Here is a 20,025-nt window from a genome sequence, read left to right as displayed (position 1 = left end):
AAAATATCAGAAAACAAAAAAAAGATCTCATGAAGTTGTGTAAGTCTGAAGCAATACCAAAAGACTTCCATAATTGGTATCAAAATATTCATTCAGCTCAAAAAAGAAAGATACAATACAAATTTCAGATTCTGAATCAAATTCTGAATAGCATACCATATTTTAGTTATTATGAATTAACTATTTTTTTTTTTTTGTAAACAAGGTTGACAGTTATTTTTTATTTTTTTGTTATTTTATTGTAAAACAAAGTTATCTTTTTATTTTTATTTTTATTTTTTGTTATATTTATAATGAATAATATTTACTGTTAAAACTATGATTTGGTTTTAAAAATTATACAGTTGCAATAGGATTAAAATAGTTATTAATGTTATTTAAATAATAATAGGTACCTAATAACAGTATTAGGTAATAACACATGTTACCTTCCAAGTTCCAATACTGTATGTTTAGACCATTTTTAATAATAATAACATGCTGATGTACATTGTGCATTTTATATTACATTATTATTTAAATTAAAATATAAATGGAAAAAAGTATATTAAGGGAAAAAATGACCAAGTGCTTAAAATGTCACTTAGTCATTTTTTACCCATATTAAATTTTAAATTTTTTTAATTTAAGCTTAAAACAAAAGGAGTTGAAAATAAATTATTGAACATATTAATTATACACATTACTACAGTTTAGATGATATCAATTTTGAAAAAAACGGATAAAAATTGAATTTTTCATAGCATATCTAAAAGTAAAATTGATATAACCTAAAACTATAAAAATACACTTGGTCAGTTTTTGCATGACGACGACGATGTTGTAAATTATACAAGTCCTTATAATGAATCTGTTGTGAATACAACTGAAGTAAGTCAATTTTATCTTATAAGGTACTCTAATAAAGTATGCTAATCATATTTTTTTTTCTAGGTATTTAAAGCAGACGCTGACTCGGATAATGTTCCAATTAATTCAAATTGTGTGAACACAATTAGTCCAATTGATTTATCTACTTCAAAGAATGATAGTCCGGTGCAACCAATACTCAATTTCTTCCCATCAACTAATGGTAGAAGGTTTTCTGCTGTGTGGTATACATACAATTGGATTGAGTATACTATTACTGAAGATTCAATTTATTGTTTTGCTTGTCGTCATTTTTTATCTCTTACGAACAACCCAGGAACTATAATAGGGAAAATACCATTTGTTAATTACGGTTTAAAATTCTGGAAAGAACCAAAAAAAACTTTAAATAGTCATTGTAGAAATAAGAAACATTTATTGTTTGGGTTTATTCGTTGGGTGGATTATCGTAATATTCAACAAAATGTACAACAATCAATTGCTTGTAGTCTGAAAAAAGCTAGACAAAAGGATATTCATGAAAACCGATTGCACGTTCATTTTTTGTTAAAATCTGCACTATTTCTTGCAAAACAAGGATTAGCCTTCCGTGGTCACAATGAGATGATTAGTTCAAATAACCGAGGTAATTACATTGAATGATTAGAAACATTTGCTGATGATAAACTTCTAGTTCGCTTACGTACAAGATATGGGCATTATACAAGTCCCAGTTACCAGAATGATTTAATAAAGGTACTGGCTGAATATACAAGAGAAAATATTTTAAACAAAATGTCATTATTTGGTGCTTTTGCTATTCTTGTTGACGAAACCAAAGATGCTTCCAAAAAGGAACAATTAAGTTTTGTGTTGAGGTTTGTTGATAAAGATTTTGATGTTTATGAGCATGCACTAGGATGTTTTCATATGACAAATTCAACTGCTCAAAGTTTATCAGATGAAATAATAAAAATTGTAATTGCAAATAAATTGGATATTAATAAATGTGTAGCTCAGTGCTATGATGGTGCCAGTGTCATGAGTGGTTGCTTCACTGGTGTTCAAGCAAGAATACAATAGATTGTTCCACACTCAATATACATTCATTGTTATGCACATCGTTTGAATCTCTGTTTAGTGCATACATTAAATAGTATTTCTGCTATAAGTGAATTTTTCCAAACAGTACAAAGGCTTTACAAGTTTATTATGAATAGTCAAAATCGCTATGAGCTATATTTTGAAGTACAAAAACAAAAAAACCAAGAAATAATTCATTTTGAAAGGTTAGTAGACTCTCGATGGGCCTATTGGTACAAATCATTAAAAAAAATCAATATTCGCTTTAAGGAAATTCGCGAAGTTCTCAATGTACTATCATTAAAAGGTGATGAAAAATCTAGAGTGATGGCAATAGGATATCTTGAAGAAATATCATCTCAGAAATTTATATCAATTCTGATTTCTATGAAATCTATACTGGAAATAGTTCACTGTGCATCAAATGAATTACAAAATAGTAAACTTTTACTTCCTTCTGCTGTTCAACTAATAAATGTAACCAGTGGCGGCGCCAGGATTTTATACCTGGTAGGGCCAACTTGAGGCACGTCATTTTACTGAAGGGCCAATATATAATATATAATATAATACCTATAATAATGTGTGAAATCTTTACTCCATATTTCCTGACTCCTGCCGGCTGCCTAGTATGCTTTTACCTATCTACATAATAAAATAAAACCATAGGTATTGGAATAATTACAAATTCATAATTTAATGTAGCTATACCTATTTATAATGATTTATTATAAACATGATAAATGAATATCTAACAATACTAAAATAATATGATGATAATAATACATAATAATATAATAATTATAATATATATTTATAATTTATTTTAATGTTATCCTCCTATTTTTATGTCTATAAGAAAATTCATCAATAACTTCTTCAATATTCAATTGTTTAGCATCATCCTTCTCAATTGAAATTATACTTAAACTGGACATCAAGTCATGATTTATAGAATTTCTTAAGAAGTTTTTAACTCTTTTCATACATGAAAATGTGCGTTCACAAGCTGCAGATGAAACAGGAATTGTAATTACTATACTACACAATTTAAACACCTCAGAAAATGCTATTTTATAAAGCTTCAAAAAAATGTGTAATTGGTATATATTTTTTATAGAAGTATTATTATTTTTTTCATATCTTTTTAAAGATTTTTTCAATACATTCAATTCGGATTTGATACTACTGCAATCAGAAGAATAAGCTACAGCTAAAGGTTCTATTACATCATAGTTCAAAAATGTGTAGATTCTGGATATAATGCAGTTATACCACTCAAAAAGTATTCATTGGCCATAAAGCGCTTATCAATTTCAGAAATCATTCTATCTAAAATAAGATTATAAACGTTTATTTTATAATCATCTTTTGATGTATTGCTTTGTTTCTCTATATTTTCAACAGTACATACAAATTTTTCCAAATATTTAGGTATTTTTTTTGATTCTCTTTTGCTGCTGTTGTTCTGATGGAAGTTTTATACTCAGTGAAATAGCTTTTTTTTCTACTTCTTCATACAAATTGTGATGTGATATCTCATAATTTCTACGATTATCGAATGAATCTTTTGTTGCTTGTATTAAAATAATAGCTCTGCTTATATCAGCATTTACATCTTGAAGATATTTACTAACAATATGAACTTCAGACAATAAATCATTAAATAAATATAATAAATATATAAATTGAAAATCAATCATAGGTACTCAATAAACCAACAGCTTCAGAAGATCTATCTGTTTTTTCTAAAACTATATTATTTAAAAGCAACAAATCAATATCTAAAACAGATTTTAAGGCTCTACAAGAATGAATTTGTGAAGACCATCTAGTCATACATAAGCGTTTTAATTCAATAGATTTACATTTCCCAACTTTTTTTCTGTAGTTCAATAAATTGATTGTGTATTGTTGATCCAGACATGAAAACATAAATATCTTGGAGTAATGAAAAAAATTTATCTGCTTCTTCTACATTTTTAGCTACATCTACTAATACCAAATTTAGTCTGTGATTATTGCAATGAATATAATGGGCATAGGGAACTTCTTTTCTGAAAAGTGCTTGAACATCACTAATATGTCCCTTCATTACATTTGCCCCATCATAGGTTTGTGCCACACACTTATTTATATCGATTTTACAGTTACATAATAGATTTTTTATATGCAAAAATAAGGAGTTAGCATCTAATTTTTTTAAAGGAGTAAACCCTAAAAATCTTTCTTTTATTTCATCTTGGTAGTAATACCTAATTACTATAGACAATTGCTCGGTATTAGTAATATCTTTAGTTTCATCAGCCATTATAGAGAAGCATGATACAAAATTAATTTCATAAGATATTTTATTAAGAACCATTTTATTAGCCATTATATGAACTACTTCAGTTTGAATAGAGTGATGAAGATATCTAGCATTTTTAGGTCCATTCAATTTTTTGTATACAGTATCATCAAATGAAGCAATTAAGTTCATCACATCTATAAAGTTTCCACGATTCAAACTTTCTTCATTTTCTCTATGACCACGAAAGGCACTCCCTTGAATGGCAAGCATACGCACTGATAATATTATAGATTTCATATACCTTCTATTTTCACTAATCAAACGGGCATGGTCAGCACTAATCATTGATAAAACTGATATATTCTTTTCTTTATTAGCTTTTGTAATCGATCCAAGTTTGACAACAATTTTTATGGTCTACAGAAGAGTCATGTCTAGAAAATCCTTTACTAGACATAGCATTTTTCCAATTTTTATATCCACTACTAGTAAAAATAGAGTCTGGATTATTCAAAGCAAAAAATCTGCATGGGAAACAATAAACACTATTTTCTAATACACTGTACTCAAGCCACTTGTATTGTTCGAACCAACTAGACTTAAAACTCCTTGTTCTCTTTGATTTACCTTCTCCAGTAACAGATTTTGTATAGTTTCTAAGTTTTGGCTGGACTGGACCTTCTTCAATGGTTTGAGCAATATCCCTCGGTCCACTAATTTTACAAGTACTAGATGTTTTTTCATTATTATATTTTGAAGTATCTTTAATGAGACTAAGTTCAGGCTCATTTACTTCAAAGATGTTTTCACTTGAAATACTAAAATAAAATAATAATAATATATTTAACACAATAACAAATAGAAATAGTTTCTATAAGGTAAAAAAAATGTATTACCTGCTAAAATCAGTGTCATTATTATCAGATGAACACGAAGACAATTTTTCTTCTTCAGGCAGCTGAGGCGACATTTCTGTTTTATTATATGTTTTGACTTCAATATTTTCACTAAAACTATTAAAATATCTTTTTGAAAACATTTATGTATGAATATAATACAATTATACATTGATAGTTTGATTAATTAATTTAAATTATTTATTTGTTAATTTATTAATTTATTAATATTGTATGATGAAATATCATTATTTAAGTAATATGTCACCTTAATAAAACAAATTTGTATGTAATAACTAAAAATAAATTTAAATAGTTAAATATTTATTTAATTATAACTAAAATATAAAAAAATGTGTAATAAATATTTAAAACAATTTTTAAAAAAATAAGAAAATATTAATAAAGTAGGTAGGTGTATAAAATATATTTAACTAACCTGTTGGTAACAAGTTTTTTTTTGTTCGCTACGACGGTCATACAAAAAAAATCATTTAAAGTCCTTTTAGAAGTCATATTCAATATTGAGCAATATTAATAATTAAGTTTTATACATTTGCAAAAAAAATAATTTGAACTGAAGAGTAAAGACTAAAAATGAATGATTAACCACTTTGGTACAAACAATAATCACTTGATTTTGATTAAGATGGCCTATCAATAATGTAATATTTTTCCATAAGATATTGTGTGTTTGCATTTAAAAATAGATTATACCAATAATAGTGTAATATTCTTGTGGGACGTTGTTGTAATCAATTATCAAATATCAAATTATCAAATGACCCGATAACAGAGTTATCATAAGTCATAACACTCATAATCATTGATAACGTATATTCAGTGGGATTGGGGCAAGGTTTATAGATTATAAGGTAGAGTATAATATAGAGTATAATCCGTAAACCTTGGTCCCGATGTACCCATATACCATGTTCAACCTAACCTAACATGTCTTATGTGATACATAAATTGACTATGCATCCGGGCATAAGTAATATATTATATTATAGCTTAATCGTGTTTTCAATGTTTCCATATTACCTATGCATTTATATTTTATCCTCGTACACATGCTAATAAAATACAATGAAAGATATTTAATACATAAAAGTTTTGATGAAAATTTTTGATAAAATTTCAGGGCGGGCCAGTGGACGGGCCAGGGACTTTTCAAGGAGGGCAATGGCCCACCTGTGCCCGCCCTTGGCGCCGCCACTGAATGTAACCAAACAAAATTTGTTGAATATACGTTCAAATGAAGTTTGGGAGAAACTTAAAAAAAAAATCGTAGTTAAAGCTAAAGAAAATGATATAGAACTAGACATTAAGAAGATCCAGAAAAGAAAGCAAGTTCTCAACAAGAACCTTCAAGATTATGTTGTTTCATCAACTGTGGGCAAAAATATTACAAAATGTACTTCTTTAGAAAGTTTTAAAACAAATATTTATTTTGAAGCAATTGACAGGTTAGTAAAAATATATTTAAATTATCATTCCTTTTCAATAATAATACATAAATAATTTCTAAATTCATTTTCAGATTTACAGTTGAATTAAATTCAAGATTTTCAAATGATGTATGTGATGTATTAATGGTAACAGAAATGTTTAATACTTCTAGTTTAGAATTTTTTAATCCAGATTCTATTTACTTAAAACGCTTTGTTGAACACTATAATTATTTAAAAATTGACAATATTCTTTTACCATCAGAATTTTTATGTGCTAAAATCTTATGCCTTTCAGAACATTATGAAAACTTAGATCTGTTTAAGATTTCACATATACGGCATTTTCGAAAATACTTAAAGACTTAGTCCGCTGCGATGCGACCCGGCCTGCTCGAACTACCGCGTCGAACCGCAATGGTCCTAACCTTATCACTATTCCTTATCACCAGACCTCCACATCGCCCATACACCTTGCTTGAGACCGACGACCGGACCACGAGACCACTGCGGCTTCCGATATCGCTAACACTCCTCGCCAACTCGGGGGGGTTTGGGGGTTTCCCCCAACGACGCTCGGAGAGCTAGTAATATTATAAAATCAGTGTTGTTAAGGAACGCGTTCCTAAAGGAACGATTCCTGGAATTAATTCCTTTTTTGAGGAACGGATGAATTAATTAATTCCATTATTTTTTAAAGGAATAAGAACGTGAATTAATTCCTTATTTTTAGGAATAGGAACGTAAATATTAGAATTCTTTTGTTCTTCTCGGAAATATTTTAACAAAACATTTGGGAGAAAAATTTCGTTTACTAATCATGTTTTTAATCTATATAATAGATGAGTCTACCAATTTTTTAATCACATATGAATTAGTGTTCTGATTAGTGTCTAGTGATCAATGATTATGATAATAATCATTTAACCACAGATTAAAATATGTAGGTAATTGATTCTTAATTGATTAAACGTCGTATTAGAGTGATAAGCACTTGTCCGAAAATTATAAGACCTGTGACACCAACACCACCACTGTCAAGGTGTATTGATACACCTTGACCACGGTTCTATATCTACAACCGTGATTAACACTAAACTGATAAGTGATAACAAAATATCAGAAAGGATGCAGGACCCGGTGTTTTTTTAATCTATACTGACTTATAACACAACAACAAGTTCTATTCGATTTTTGACATAATGATGTCCAGATATATAATATCGACATCGTCTAAAACAATTTAAAATGATACTGAAGTGCCACAATCTGCGCAATCTATGGATGATATGGATGATCTTACTGCAGTAAACGATGAAGGCAGTGCAGCTAATAACAGTGTTACACAAAGCGGAATAAATCATAATTTTACTAATAATGGTAAGTAAAGCATTAATTGTATTTTAGTATTTTATACTTAGGCTTAAAGGCTTAGTTAAATTAACGTATAATTAAAAAAGGCTTATAGTACTGCATTCAAAATTGATTATAAGAGTGTTAGGTATGTCGTATGACTCGTATGTGTGTTTAATGTTATTATTATTATAGCAGATAACAGTATAACTTTTATGTTATTATAATTTGTAAGTAGTAAGTACAAAATAATATAGATACTAACTACTAACTAGTTACTTATATTAATTATTCTTTAAAATTTAATTTAAATTATTTTAGAATTACCATGGGTTGGCATTGAAAAGTATTTCCAGTATAAAAGCGAAAAAGGAAATAACTTTTTAACACTATGTGTTTTATGTGGATCTAATTCAAAGTACATCAGCACATGCAAGACATCAGTGTCAAACTCAAGACGTCATATGAAGGTAATTAAGTAAAAATCATAATAGATAATTAAGTTGATAGAAATTTAAAAATGTGTTATGTATTTATTATAAACTAGTTGATCCCGTGCACTTCGTTTCCCGTTAAATGTTCCAACTCCATATGACTCAAACTTTGATCAATTCGTTTTTAATATTCGGTGTATGGTGTTCAAAATCTATCTTAACTTTTCTGTTGCCTGGTAATGACGTAGTAAATAATAAAATAATAACTGTTTTACGTGAGTTTTTTTATTTAAGTTGATCATCTCCGGTTTTCTTCTTTTTGAGCATATATATCGTGATATTTTATGTTTAATAATAAATTGTTGATTAATATTATTATTATTTTTTTTGTTTTCTTTTAGGCATATTCAACTATTTTTTTTTATGATTACAAATTCAAGAAAGATTGGTGATTTATTTTTTCTAAAAAAATGAATTGTTACTGTTATTTTGTTGCTATGGCAATTATAAATTATAATTTGACCTTTAATTGGCCACTCTTTATTTTTCTTTTATAAACCAATGAATTTACACTTCTGACTCCCTGGTGATCGTTAAAAAATACCTAGGCCATTTTTGACTTCAGACTGATACTTATGAGCTCAAACTGAATATCTATGTTGAATTTCAAGAAAATCTGAGTAGTAGTTTTCAAGAAACTGCGTTATTTGAGAAATGGCCACTTTTTTTTATTATATAGATATTATAATATTAATATAGGTCATAGGATATAGGACAAATAAAATTATTTTGTAGCTAAGTTATTATAATTAATAATTATACATGTGATAAATAATAAGAATAATATAAAATTATGTACTTAAATTAATGATGTATCAAAATATATATATAGATTAGCCAAGTAGGTAAGTACTAGGTACATACTATATTCATTGAATATTTTAACACAAATATACAATGGCTATATTAAATTAGGTACCTATATTTGTATTTAATATTATAATATTATAATATATGTGTTAGAAATTGAATGTAAACATTAATTATTAGTTATTACCTATTAAAATGAATATTATAATATAACTATGAATTTAAATTTATGGGTAAATAGTATTTGTCATACATTTATTTACAATGGTTCTTTAGTTGATTAATCTTTTTATAGTTAATTGTAACTATATATTAATGTAATGGAATTAGGTTTCAAATATTATATTACAACCCTTTACATTTTTCTTAGAAAATAATTTTAGATTAACATTTAGTTTTTATAATTAAAATATAGGTGACTTCAAATTATTTAATTGATATTGTGATTTGACATAATTTAACTATCACTAGGATTGTTATACAATTTTTTTAATTGATTCTAATTACCATATTGTTGTTTTTATTCTCACCAAATAAATAAAAATGGCAAATGCGTACTTGAACTACAAGCTCTGTATTGTATGACCTACCTATATGAAATAGAAATAACTGTTATCATAATACCTACCTAACCTAACCTAATAACTTATAAAAAAATATATATATATTTAGTATATAGGTATTACTTTACTAATTACTAATTTAGATACCTAATAATTCTGTTATACGTTAAATACATATTATTTAACATTAGTATTCCAACTATCAAGTAAGTAATTAGTAATTTACAATTTGTTTCATAAATACTAATGTATTTAATAGGCATAATTTAATAATTATTTTATTTACTTCTTTTTTAAAAATAATTTAATTTTGTTTCATAGAGTTCATTCATATCAAATGAGTGATTTTGAGAAAATATTAGAACAAGAAAAACTATCTAAAAGGAAATGTATTGATTTTGAAAGAAAAGAATCCAAAGACAAAGTCCAACATACATTAGATTGTTACGGATCTGGCAAAGCACCATTGACACAAAAACATTTTGATAATTTACTATTAAAATTTTTTATTGACGAAACTCAGCCATTGAACTTAGTAGATAAGCCACCATTCATTAATCTTATTCGTTTGGGTTTGCCTAGAGAGATCTCAGTGATGTGCACACAAACTCTTAATAAAAAAATTGGCAATTTATATTCAAAGATGATAGATGATACAATTCAAAGATTATCAGGTGTTTTGTATGTTGCGACAACTGCCGATTGCTGGTCGCATGGAAAACGAGCTTATTTAGGAGTGACTTGCCACTGGATCAATGTAAAGAATCTGCAAAGAGAATCAGCATCATTAGCCTGTAGTCGGATTAAAGGTCGTCACACATATGATATTTTAGCTAAGGAATTGTTTAATATTAGCTCTAAATTTAAAATCCAAAACAAAATTACATGTACCACTACAGATAACGGTTCTAATTTCGTTAAGGCCTTTAAAGTTTTTACCAGTACGAATGATCATAATGATGACAACTCTAGTGATGAAGAAAATAATATTCAGGCAATTGATTTGTTTGAATTAATTAATAGAAATAACGAGGGAGAAGAGGAAGAAGAACAAAAAGAAACTGTTATTCAACTTCCTCAACATTTTATATGTGCTAGTCATACTTTAGATTTAATTGCAAAATGAGATGTTGATAAAATGATTCAAGGTTTAAGTAAGAACCAGGGCCGGATTAGTATGTATCAGCCCATCGAGATTTTCACTTCTATAAGCGGCCCATTTATATATTCAGTGGCCCAAAATTACATCTATAGTTAATATGAGCTTGTAGGTGGCCAATTGTATTTTAAATATGAATTTATTTTCACTCACACTCACAGGACCGGCCCAAACTTTAAGAGCGGCCCACCGAGATTTTCTCGGTAGCTCGCCTAACCAATCCGGCCCTGGTAAGAACAATCAGTTAAAAAAGTATTACAGAAAATTAATTTCAAAATGTTCATCGATATGGAATAAACAAAACCAGTCTACTTTAGTTGCTGAGTATACACAAAGTGTCTTTAGGGTTTTTCTTAAGACACCAAACAAAACCAGATGGAATTGTATGTATGACGCGCTTCTCTAAATCAAAAAACTCACATCTAGCCATGATGGTATAAACAAAATCAATAGAATTTTGGACTTCTGTGAGATATTACGATTCAATTTACAAGAGATGACTCTTCTCCAAGAATATTGCGATGTAATGGAACCCTTGGCAGATACTTTAGATTTTTTGGAAGGTGAAAAAGGAATGTTTAAGGGTTATTTATTACCAACACTGAATGCACTGCAGATAAAAATGACTGAATTAGAGAAAAACATTTTATTTACTGTGGTGAACTATTAAATACCATTCAAAAATCAGTAAAGGAAAGATTTGAGCCAATTTGGGAGAAGAAAGAGTTTGTATTGGCTGCATGCTTGATGCCTTGATTCAAGTTAAATTGGTTAGAAGGTCCTGACAAATTAAAAGCAGAAGCATGGTTAAAGTCAGTATTTGAAACAGAAAAATCAGTACAAGAGGTACAAAATTCAACTTCAGAAGATGAAAGTGAGTTTAACAATAAAAAAAGAGATTTTTTTTGCCTTCCAGTAACAAAAAAAAATCAAACTATAAATGAAGTGGAGAATTATTTCAACAGTGAAAGTCAAGAAATATCATCATTATTTATGTATCCAATACTTTTAAATCTATTCTTGGAATACAACACTCCACTACCATCAAGTGCACCCGTAGAAAGGCTTTTTTCAACTGGCTCCATAGTAATGACTGTTAAACGATTCAAATTAAGTGATGATCTCTTTGAACAACTTGTAATTTTAAAACAAAATAAGGTATATACCTGATATTTAACTGTGTTATTACTTATTTGTTATACATTTTTATTATAATAAACTATAAAGTATACCTATTGAAATTTTCATTAATTTTTATATTTGTAACAACAAAAATGAATGTTGTGAGTATAAGTGTTTTGAGTAAATGTATAGTATAATATACTCGTATTATAATATAATATATTATTATGTAGTATTTGAGATATATTTTAAATAATATTTTTACATATTAATTGACAATTGTACTTAAAATTAAAATATTTAGAATAATAAAATAATTTTATTAAGTAGGAATTAATGTAAACTAAGGTAACTAGGAACCAAAAACTTTTTTAGAGGAACGAGAAAAAGAATGAGTTCCTTTCTTATAGAAACGAGGAATTGAACGAATTCCTATTTATACTAGAGAAACGAGGAATTGAACGGGTTCCTAAATAAAAGGAATTTTATAACACTGTATAAAATATTATGTACTTAAAATATACAATATACAAATATATCATAATTGGTCATTTTTGTTTATTTTTTATAAAAGTATCATAATCCCTTTTCCATTCGAAAATAATTTTCTTAAGTCTTATTAATAGGACGGTGTTTTTTGAAGGAGATCTGTTTTTCCTACATAAACAAAATTACGGTAATTAATGTATTTATTTGTTTAGGTATTTTAATACATTTTTTTCATATTGTTTAATTAATTTTCTATGATGCCTAGAAAGATCTTTAACTTTCCACTTGATTGGCTTAAATTTGTCGTTTATTACCTGCGAAATAAAAGGGTTGACATATTTTTACTGGTATTTGTATGGAGTTGTGTTAGGAGAATCTGGAAAGATAACTGTTACGAAATCACTATTGCTTTCAACGACAAGTGCGGCGTAATATGGTCTACCGTCTGTCGTAACATTGACTACTGATCCTGCAGCAAATTCAAGATCACCCTAAAAGGTAAAGTTGTAGAGGTATCTCATATACAATATGATTTATATTATGCATTAAATTTCAAATATATAATATACTTACATGACAGTCGACATTTTCTATGCAATCCCCCTGCTTTTTTACAGTTTCTAGGACATCACCCCTTACATCTGCCTGTAAAACATGTTTTAATTATATTTTATGGTATAATATCTAATATACAATGTACTTACATCACAGACGACATTTTCTATGCAATCCCCCTGCTTTTTTACAGTTTCCAGGACATCACCACCTACATATGCCTGTAAAACATATGTTTTAAGTATATTTTATAGTATAATATCTAATATACAATGTACTTACATCACATTTTTTCTTTTTTTTTTTCATGGAACATTCGAACAAATTTCATTCAAAGATCCTTTATATATATAGGCCAATAGGTAGTTTTTGGTAATCTATAAAATACTATGAGATAAGATTAAATGCCGATTTTTAATCGGATTTTCTGGCGCGTGTCACACGTTAGCATCGTTATATTAGTATTTAGTATATGACCAACTTGTCATTCGATAAGTCACTGGTTTTAGTTATAGTATTAGTAATATTGCGGTAACTATGGAGAATTCTTTAAAAATTATAATGTCAGAATGTGGGAAAGAGTTAGCTGTGGTTTCTTCACATAAATATCGATTTATAAGAAAACGCAAAGACGAATTGTTAAAATGGATATGTTATAACAAAAGTTGTTATGCCAGTATTTTAACTGATGTCAAAAAAACTCAAGTTATTGCGGTAATCGGTGATCACAAACATGAAGCAATAACACCTCAAAATATTGACCGCCAAGTTCTCAGAAAAAATTGAAAACGAAAAGCCAGCGATTCAATTTCAACTCGACCAAGCAAAATTATATGAAAAGAATTACTGACAAATGTAGGTACAGATATTGTACATAAGGATATTTCTTCTGTCCGAAAAGCCATGTATATGGCAAGACGGAAAAACTTTCCTATACATCCAAAATCTTTTGATGAAGCCATAGATAAAATTTGGGAAATGCAAAACAATGATATTTTTAAATTTAATAATAAAAAGTGTATCTACATTCCGATGAATAAATCGTTTATCTGTATCACGACTGAAGATAATTTAAATTTTATGAGTTCTTGCACAGAATATTTTTCAGATGGCACATTTCAATTCGCACCTTATTGTTTTATGCAAATGTATACATTTCATTGTTTTAAAAATGGCTTTTATTTACCAGTTATTTTTATTTTTTTGAAAGATAAATTTAAGCAAACATATATCGAAATGTGGAAATGTATTAAAGAACTATATTTGCAACACACATCTCAAACACTTAATCTATGCAAATTACACATCGACTTTGAAATAGGAGCATACGAAGCTGTGAGGGAAGTTTTTCCGAATGTACAACTTATTGGATGTCGTTTCCATTTAAGTCAATCTTGGTGGCGTAATGTAAGTATTTAATAAATAACTAACTCACATTGGTTAAATAAAATACTTTCATAGTATAAATTTGTATAATTAGATAAATTCAAATAAAAAATTGAAGACAGCATACTCGGATGACAAGAGTTTATTAGGAAAATGGTTAAAAATGTTTTTTGTCTACCATTTCTGCCTTATCAAATAGTCGAAGACGGTTTTGTTGAACTTGTAGGTGATTGTTCGGATGAAGACGGGCTAGAATTTTCAGACTATGTATTAAATAATTATGTACAACCAAATTGTATATTTCCAACTAATATTTAGGCTGAAGAACCTTCAATAAATAAAAGGTATCATAGTTTTATAAATTATAAGAACAATTTGAAAGTATTCTTGTACTTAAAAGTTTATGTTCTGATACATAAAAATAAAGTGTCATAAAATATTTTGGTTATTATTAATTCCGTATTTTTTACGTATTAATGTCAGATCAACAAATGGTCCAGAGAGTTTTCACAGAACTTTTAACGCTCAATTCTATAACGCACATCCACCAATATACTTTGTGCTTGAGGTATTGAAAGAAATGCAGGCTGAAACCAATATAAAAATATCCACTATACAAAAAAATATATCCAAAGCTATTCCATCTAAAGATATGCAAAAAATTAACCATATAATAAAACTATACGACCAATTTAAAATAGATGGTAATGTATTACATTTTTTTATCAGGGACTGGTTATCCATACATGTTGGCAACGTTGCACTCATTTTCGTACGCAATCGTAATGTTTTTAAGGCCTAGGTAGAGAAATCGTACGTAATCGTAAAAACGTACGCAATCGTTTTACTAAAAGGGACAATCGTACGCAATCGTATATCACCGACGTGCAGACCCTCTTGCAGCCTATCCCGTTACTTTAGGAAAAGTATTTTCATCACACAACTAAAAATGAGTTAAAAAATAAGTTAAGTTAAAATAGGCCATCTATCCGTTGTATTAATATTATTATGATTAAAATATTTACTGAAGTTAACGGAGTTCCTCTTCGAATCCACATTGAAATTAAGTTAGTGTAAGAATCAGTTATATCACAGAATCCACACAATATAAGTAGCATTTCACGGACCAATTCTGCTATCGTCCCTCGTGGCTTTTTAATACTTAACAGAAATTTGTTTATGTCATCAATCGTCACCTCATTAACATTTTTTTTTGTAGTATTGTGATAAATATTCATTAATTATTATTCCAACCAGGCGGCGGAAATGCATAGACATAATTAGACATATTATAAAAAAAATAAATAGTAAAGTAATTTGCGGTTAGGTACAGTGCGAGCTGTGAAAGGAAAAATAAATGTATACAATAAAGTTAGGTTAAGGCATCCAACTTAATGGTATTTGAACATAAGGTAATTTATTGATACACGGTACACCATAAAGTATACCGTTGTAGGGTTTTCCACCGACCTGCATTGACTGCACCAGTGCACATTTTTATGTTTCACCGGCAAGATTAATGAGCACCGAGTGGACTATTTTATGTTTCACGTCAATGCACTACGCCAGTTTTTTGCACCGAGTACGATGATAATCGCGCGAGCCTTTTGCGGCGGTGTATCTTATCAACCAGATTATTTTATGATAATATTAAATGATAAGACGTGTTAACGAGTTTATTTTGGTAGTTGATGTACACACTACACATGAATCATAGTTTACTTTTTAGTTTTTTCGGTCATTATAAAGTTATAACCACACTACCACAGAGACAGAATAGATTAATTCTTCATTCTAATTCACAGAATAGATTAATTATTAGATTTATATATAATATAATTAATTATAATTAATTACTAATATCGTACCTAAAGCTATGTATGTTCATTGTTGTGTCCATAACTCGAACCTTGTAGTTTATGATGCAGCCAAGAGTTCTGATAAAGCAATGAGATTTTTTGAAACTGTACAATTTGTATTCAACTTTTTTGATGGAAGTGCTCCAAGATGGGCATTATTGGCTCTTGGAGAAGATAATGCAACGGCAGTTCGTAAGAAGGTTCTAAAAAAAGTATGTGCTACACGCTGAAAAGCTCGACATAATGCAGTATTTGGACATAAAGAAAGATTTGTTGATGTGCTCAAGACTCTTACAGTAATTAGTCTAACTAGCAAGAAAAATGAAGAGATTGTTCAAAGCAAATCTTTGCAAAAAAAAATTGAAAATATAGAATTTATTTTATTATTGTGTGTCTGGGAAAATATTTTAAGATCGGTCCAACCATTATCCAAATGTCTGCAGTCTAATGATATCAACATACAAAATGCTTGCAATTTACTTAAGCAAACAATTGGTACACTTGAAAATCTACGTGAAAATTATGACTCAGTCAGTAAGTAAACGACAACGTTATGCAAAATTATATTTTGATGAAGTAGATGGAGACAGACGATTGAATGTAACGGAAGATAATTTTAAAATTAAAATCTTTTTACCGATAATTGATACAGCTTTAGCACAGTTACATAATAGATTTACTGGGTTGAATGAAGTGATGAATACATTTGAGTTTCTAAACCCATCAAAATTAAAAATTTCTGAGGAATCAAGCATAATCAAGTTCTCGTATGATTTTGTATTAAAATACAAATCTGATATTAATTCAGACTTTACCAGACAAGTTTTATCAATTAAATCACTAATTGGTCCAGAACAATCTGATATCAGAGACTTAATACATTTCATTATTCAAAATGACATGGCCTGTAGTTTTCCAGATGTGTTAACTGCATGTTTAATATTTCTTACAATCCTGGTAACTGTGGCCTCGGCTGAGAGGTCATTTTCAAAATTGAAACTCATAAAAAATTATTTGAGAAACTCAGTATCTCAAAATAAAATAAGTAATATTGCTATTCTAAATATAGAAAGTAGTAAAGCTGATGAACTAGATATAAAAATAATAATTGACAATTTTGCTAATGCTAAAGCAAGAAAAAAAAAATGTTTTGTGTTAAAATCAATAAAAAAGATTACATAAGGATTACTGATTTGTATTGCTTTTTATAGTTGTTTAAATTAAATATTAATGGAAAATAATGAGCCATAAGCACACATAGCCCGGTAAGGGGGCTTAGCACAATACCACCTCCAGGCTTCAAATTAGCACTCCCAGTTCCTATATAATAACATATAGGTCATAATATAATTATTTTTAAATATTTTGAATACATAATACACTATGTACAGTATAGTTGCTTAATAGTTTAAATAAATAAAGAGTAGCGATTATATTAACATTTATACAATTTCAACTTTATTATTAGTTATTAAAGATTTAATTTATTATATATTGTGTATTATTATTAAAAAGTAAGTATAAGTAAAAATTTAAAATTATTGCAATGTAGTTTATTATATCATTAGGGCGGTGTGGACTGTGGACTGTGCGGGGTTAAGCCCCCCACGGATCTGTGTACCATCAATTATTCCAGCACCCCCTACATTCACACCCAATGTGCGCCTATGTAAAGGGCCCACAGATTAAATTTGCACCAAAGCCCATCTAGTTCTAGCTACGGTACTGCTTATTTAAAAGTTCTATGAATTTGTTTTCATAATCTTCTAAGTGTTCTCGAACATATTGTATGAAATCTATTAAGGAGTTGTATAAGGGCACTATTGAAAATAAATTTTCTGTTGAACTCTGAAGACTTTTTGAAGTTATATTTATACATTGTAATATAACACCCCATACAATAGTTAATATAGCGGTTTCCCTTTTTTTCAATTTTTTCAAAATGTTTATTGCATCAAATCAAGTATTGCCGTTTCCATTTTTATCTTGAGATATTTCTAACAAAATAGATAAAATATGAGCATAATTTTGTCGTAATGCTTTAGTTGCATAAGCATTTGCGGACCACCGTGTTTGTGAAGACGACTTCATTGTTAGCGTTTCATTACATTTTAGATGTTGACATGAAAGTTTCCAACGATGAGTTGAAGACGAAAAAAAGTTATAAACAGATTGAATTATACTAAAATATTCAACTGCACAGTTACAATTTTAAACTGCATGAACACCGACAAGGTTTAACGAGTGTGCCGCACAAGGTAAAAATAGTGCTAAAGGAACTAGTGTTCTTATTCTTGTTTGTAATCCTGAGTACTTTCCAGCCATATTACTGGCATTGACATATGACTGTCCAACACAGTTTTTAATATCTATACCTAAGTTCTTAATTATTTCAACTATAGTAATGGTTAAATACTCAGCCGTAGGTATGCCCATAGATATCTTAGAATTTTACAAAACGTTCAACTGGTTGTCCATCACAATTAACGTATCGCAATACAATAGCTAATTGATCAATGTGAGTGATATCAGGTGTAGAGTCAACAGTCATTCCAAAATATTTTGAATTTTTTATTTCTTCTATTAGATGTTTTAAAACTTTATCTCCCATCAAAACTATGATTTCACTTACTGTGTATGATGGAATATAATTTGTTTTAATACTACCAACGTTCGCATAATTATTGAGATGTTCTTTTAAAAATGGATCAAACTTTGCTATTAACTCCATAATATCCAAAAAATTTCCATTATGCGCATTTTCTATAATTTCATTTTCTTCGAAAAATGCTAATCCTCTTTGAGCTCAAAATTGAACAACTGCTACTGTTCGTTTTAAAACGTCCCTCCAATACTGAACATATTTTTTATATTATAAAACTAGTTGGCAATCAATACGTTTAATATCTATAGAGTGGTTTGAAAAAAAATCACAAATAGCTTTTCTATGAATAAATGAATTTTCATGTTCTCTAAGTCGTACTTTAGTGTGTTGCCAAACACTAAAACCATCCTTACATAACAGCGTATTATTCGGTGAATATAGCTTACAAATATAACAAAATAAACTAACAGCCGACGGTGAATATATCAACCAACTTTTATGTATTTCTTGACCACTTTTTTTAGTTAAATAAAAATGTTCTTTTGTTAATTTTCGTAGAACTCCTCGGATTTTTTTTTTTAAATTATGAATACAATCTATATTTTGTTTTGGAGTATTTAAAGTGAAGTATTCCCGAAAGCTTTCCGAAATTTTCGGTGGCTATGTTGAAATATCATCGGAGAATCGTGCAAAATTGTTTGGTGGTAAATTTGGGTTTAATATGTCATTATTATCAATATTATCGATCAAACTTACCTCAGTTTTAACAGTCACATTAGTATTATTTTTTTTTTTTTTTTTTTTTTTTTCTATTTATTTATTACATATAATATATAATATTATATAATTGTAATTTTATACGCCCACAACTGGGCTCAGAACAGTTTTTTTTTTTATAAATATAAATATATAACATATATACCTAACACATAAAACATTAAACAAGAGCAAATAACTTAATATTAATCTATTTATAGCTATACATTATAATAGTATTTAAAATGAATACATAATAGTAGGTTCTTGATAGTACATTTAACATTTAAATAAAATTGATT

General features: G+C 28.4%; 4 protein-coding genes across 4 annotated transcripts in view; 2 read left to right on the top strand and 2 right to left on the bottom strand.

Moving 5' to 3' along the window:
• The window catches only part of LOC103307938, a 1,826-nt gene extending 314 nt beyond the window's left edge, over positions 1–1,512 (top strand). Inside the window, exons 2-3 of the mRNA XM_008180449.1 lie at positions 799–870; positions 934–1,512. Of these exons, the coding sequence (XP_008178671.1) occupies positions 799–870; positions 934–1,512 (651 nt within the window). The remainder of the gene's footprint in view (positions 1–798; positions 871–933) is intronic.
• Positions 1,513–3,169: 1,657 nt separating this feature from the next.
• Positions 3,170–4,570, bottom strand: LOC103307939 (zinc finger MYM-type protein 1-like). Its single transcript, XM_008180450.1, has 4 exons — positions 3,801–4,570; positions 3,642–3,736; positions 3,419–3,577; positions 3,170–3,264 (listed from the first exon to the last, which is right to left on the bottom strand). The coding sequence occupies exons 1-4, from the start codon at positions 4,568–4,570 to the stop codon at positions 3,170–3,172; spliced, it is 1,119 nt and encodes a 372-aa protein (XP_008178672.1).
• A 28-nt stretch (positions 4,571–4,598) lies between these two features.
• LOC103307940 lies at positions 4,599–5,195 on the bottom strand. The gene is made up of 2 exons (XM_008180451.1): positions 5,122–5,195; positions 4,599–5,043 (listed from the first exon to the last, which is right to left on the bottom strand). The coding sequence occupies exons 1-2, from the start codon at positions 5,193–5,195 to the stop codon at positions 4,599–4,601; spliced, it is 519 nt and encodes a 172-aa protein (XP_008178673.1).
• An 11,632-nt stretch (positions 5,196–16,827) lies between these two features.
• LOC103307941 lies at positions 16,828–17,544 on the top strand. The gene has a single exon (XM_008180452.1). It carries the CDS (start codon positions 16,828–16,830, stop codon positions 17,542–17,544), a length of 717 nt encoding a protein of 238 aa, XP_008178674.1.
• Positions 17,545–20,025: the final 2,481 nt, after the last annotated feature.

Source organism: Acyrthosiphon pisum, chromosome X (genome assembly GCF_005508785.2).
Source record: "Acyrthosiphon pisum isolate AL4f chromosome X, pea_aphid_22Mar2018_4r6ur, whole genome shotgun sequence".
NCBI lineage: Eukaryota > Metazoa > Arthropoda > Insecta > Hemiptera > Aphididae > Acyrthosiphon > Acyrthosiphon pisum.
This window is presented reverse-complemented; position numbering and strand designations above follow the sequence as displayed.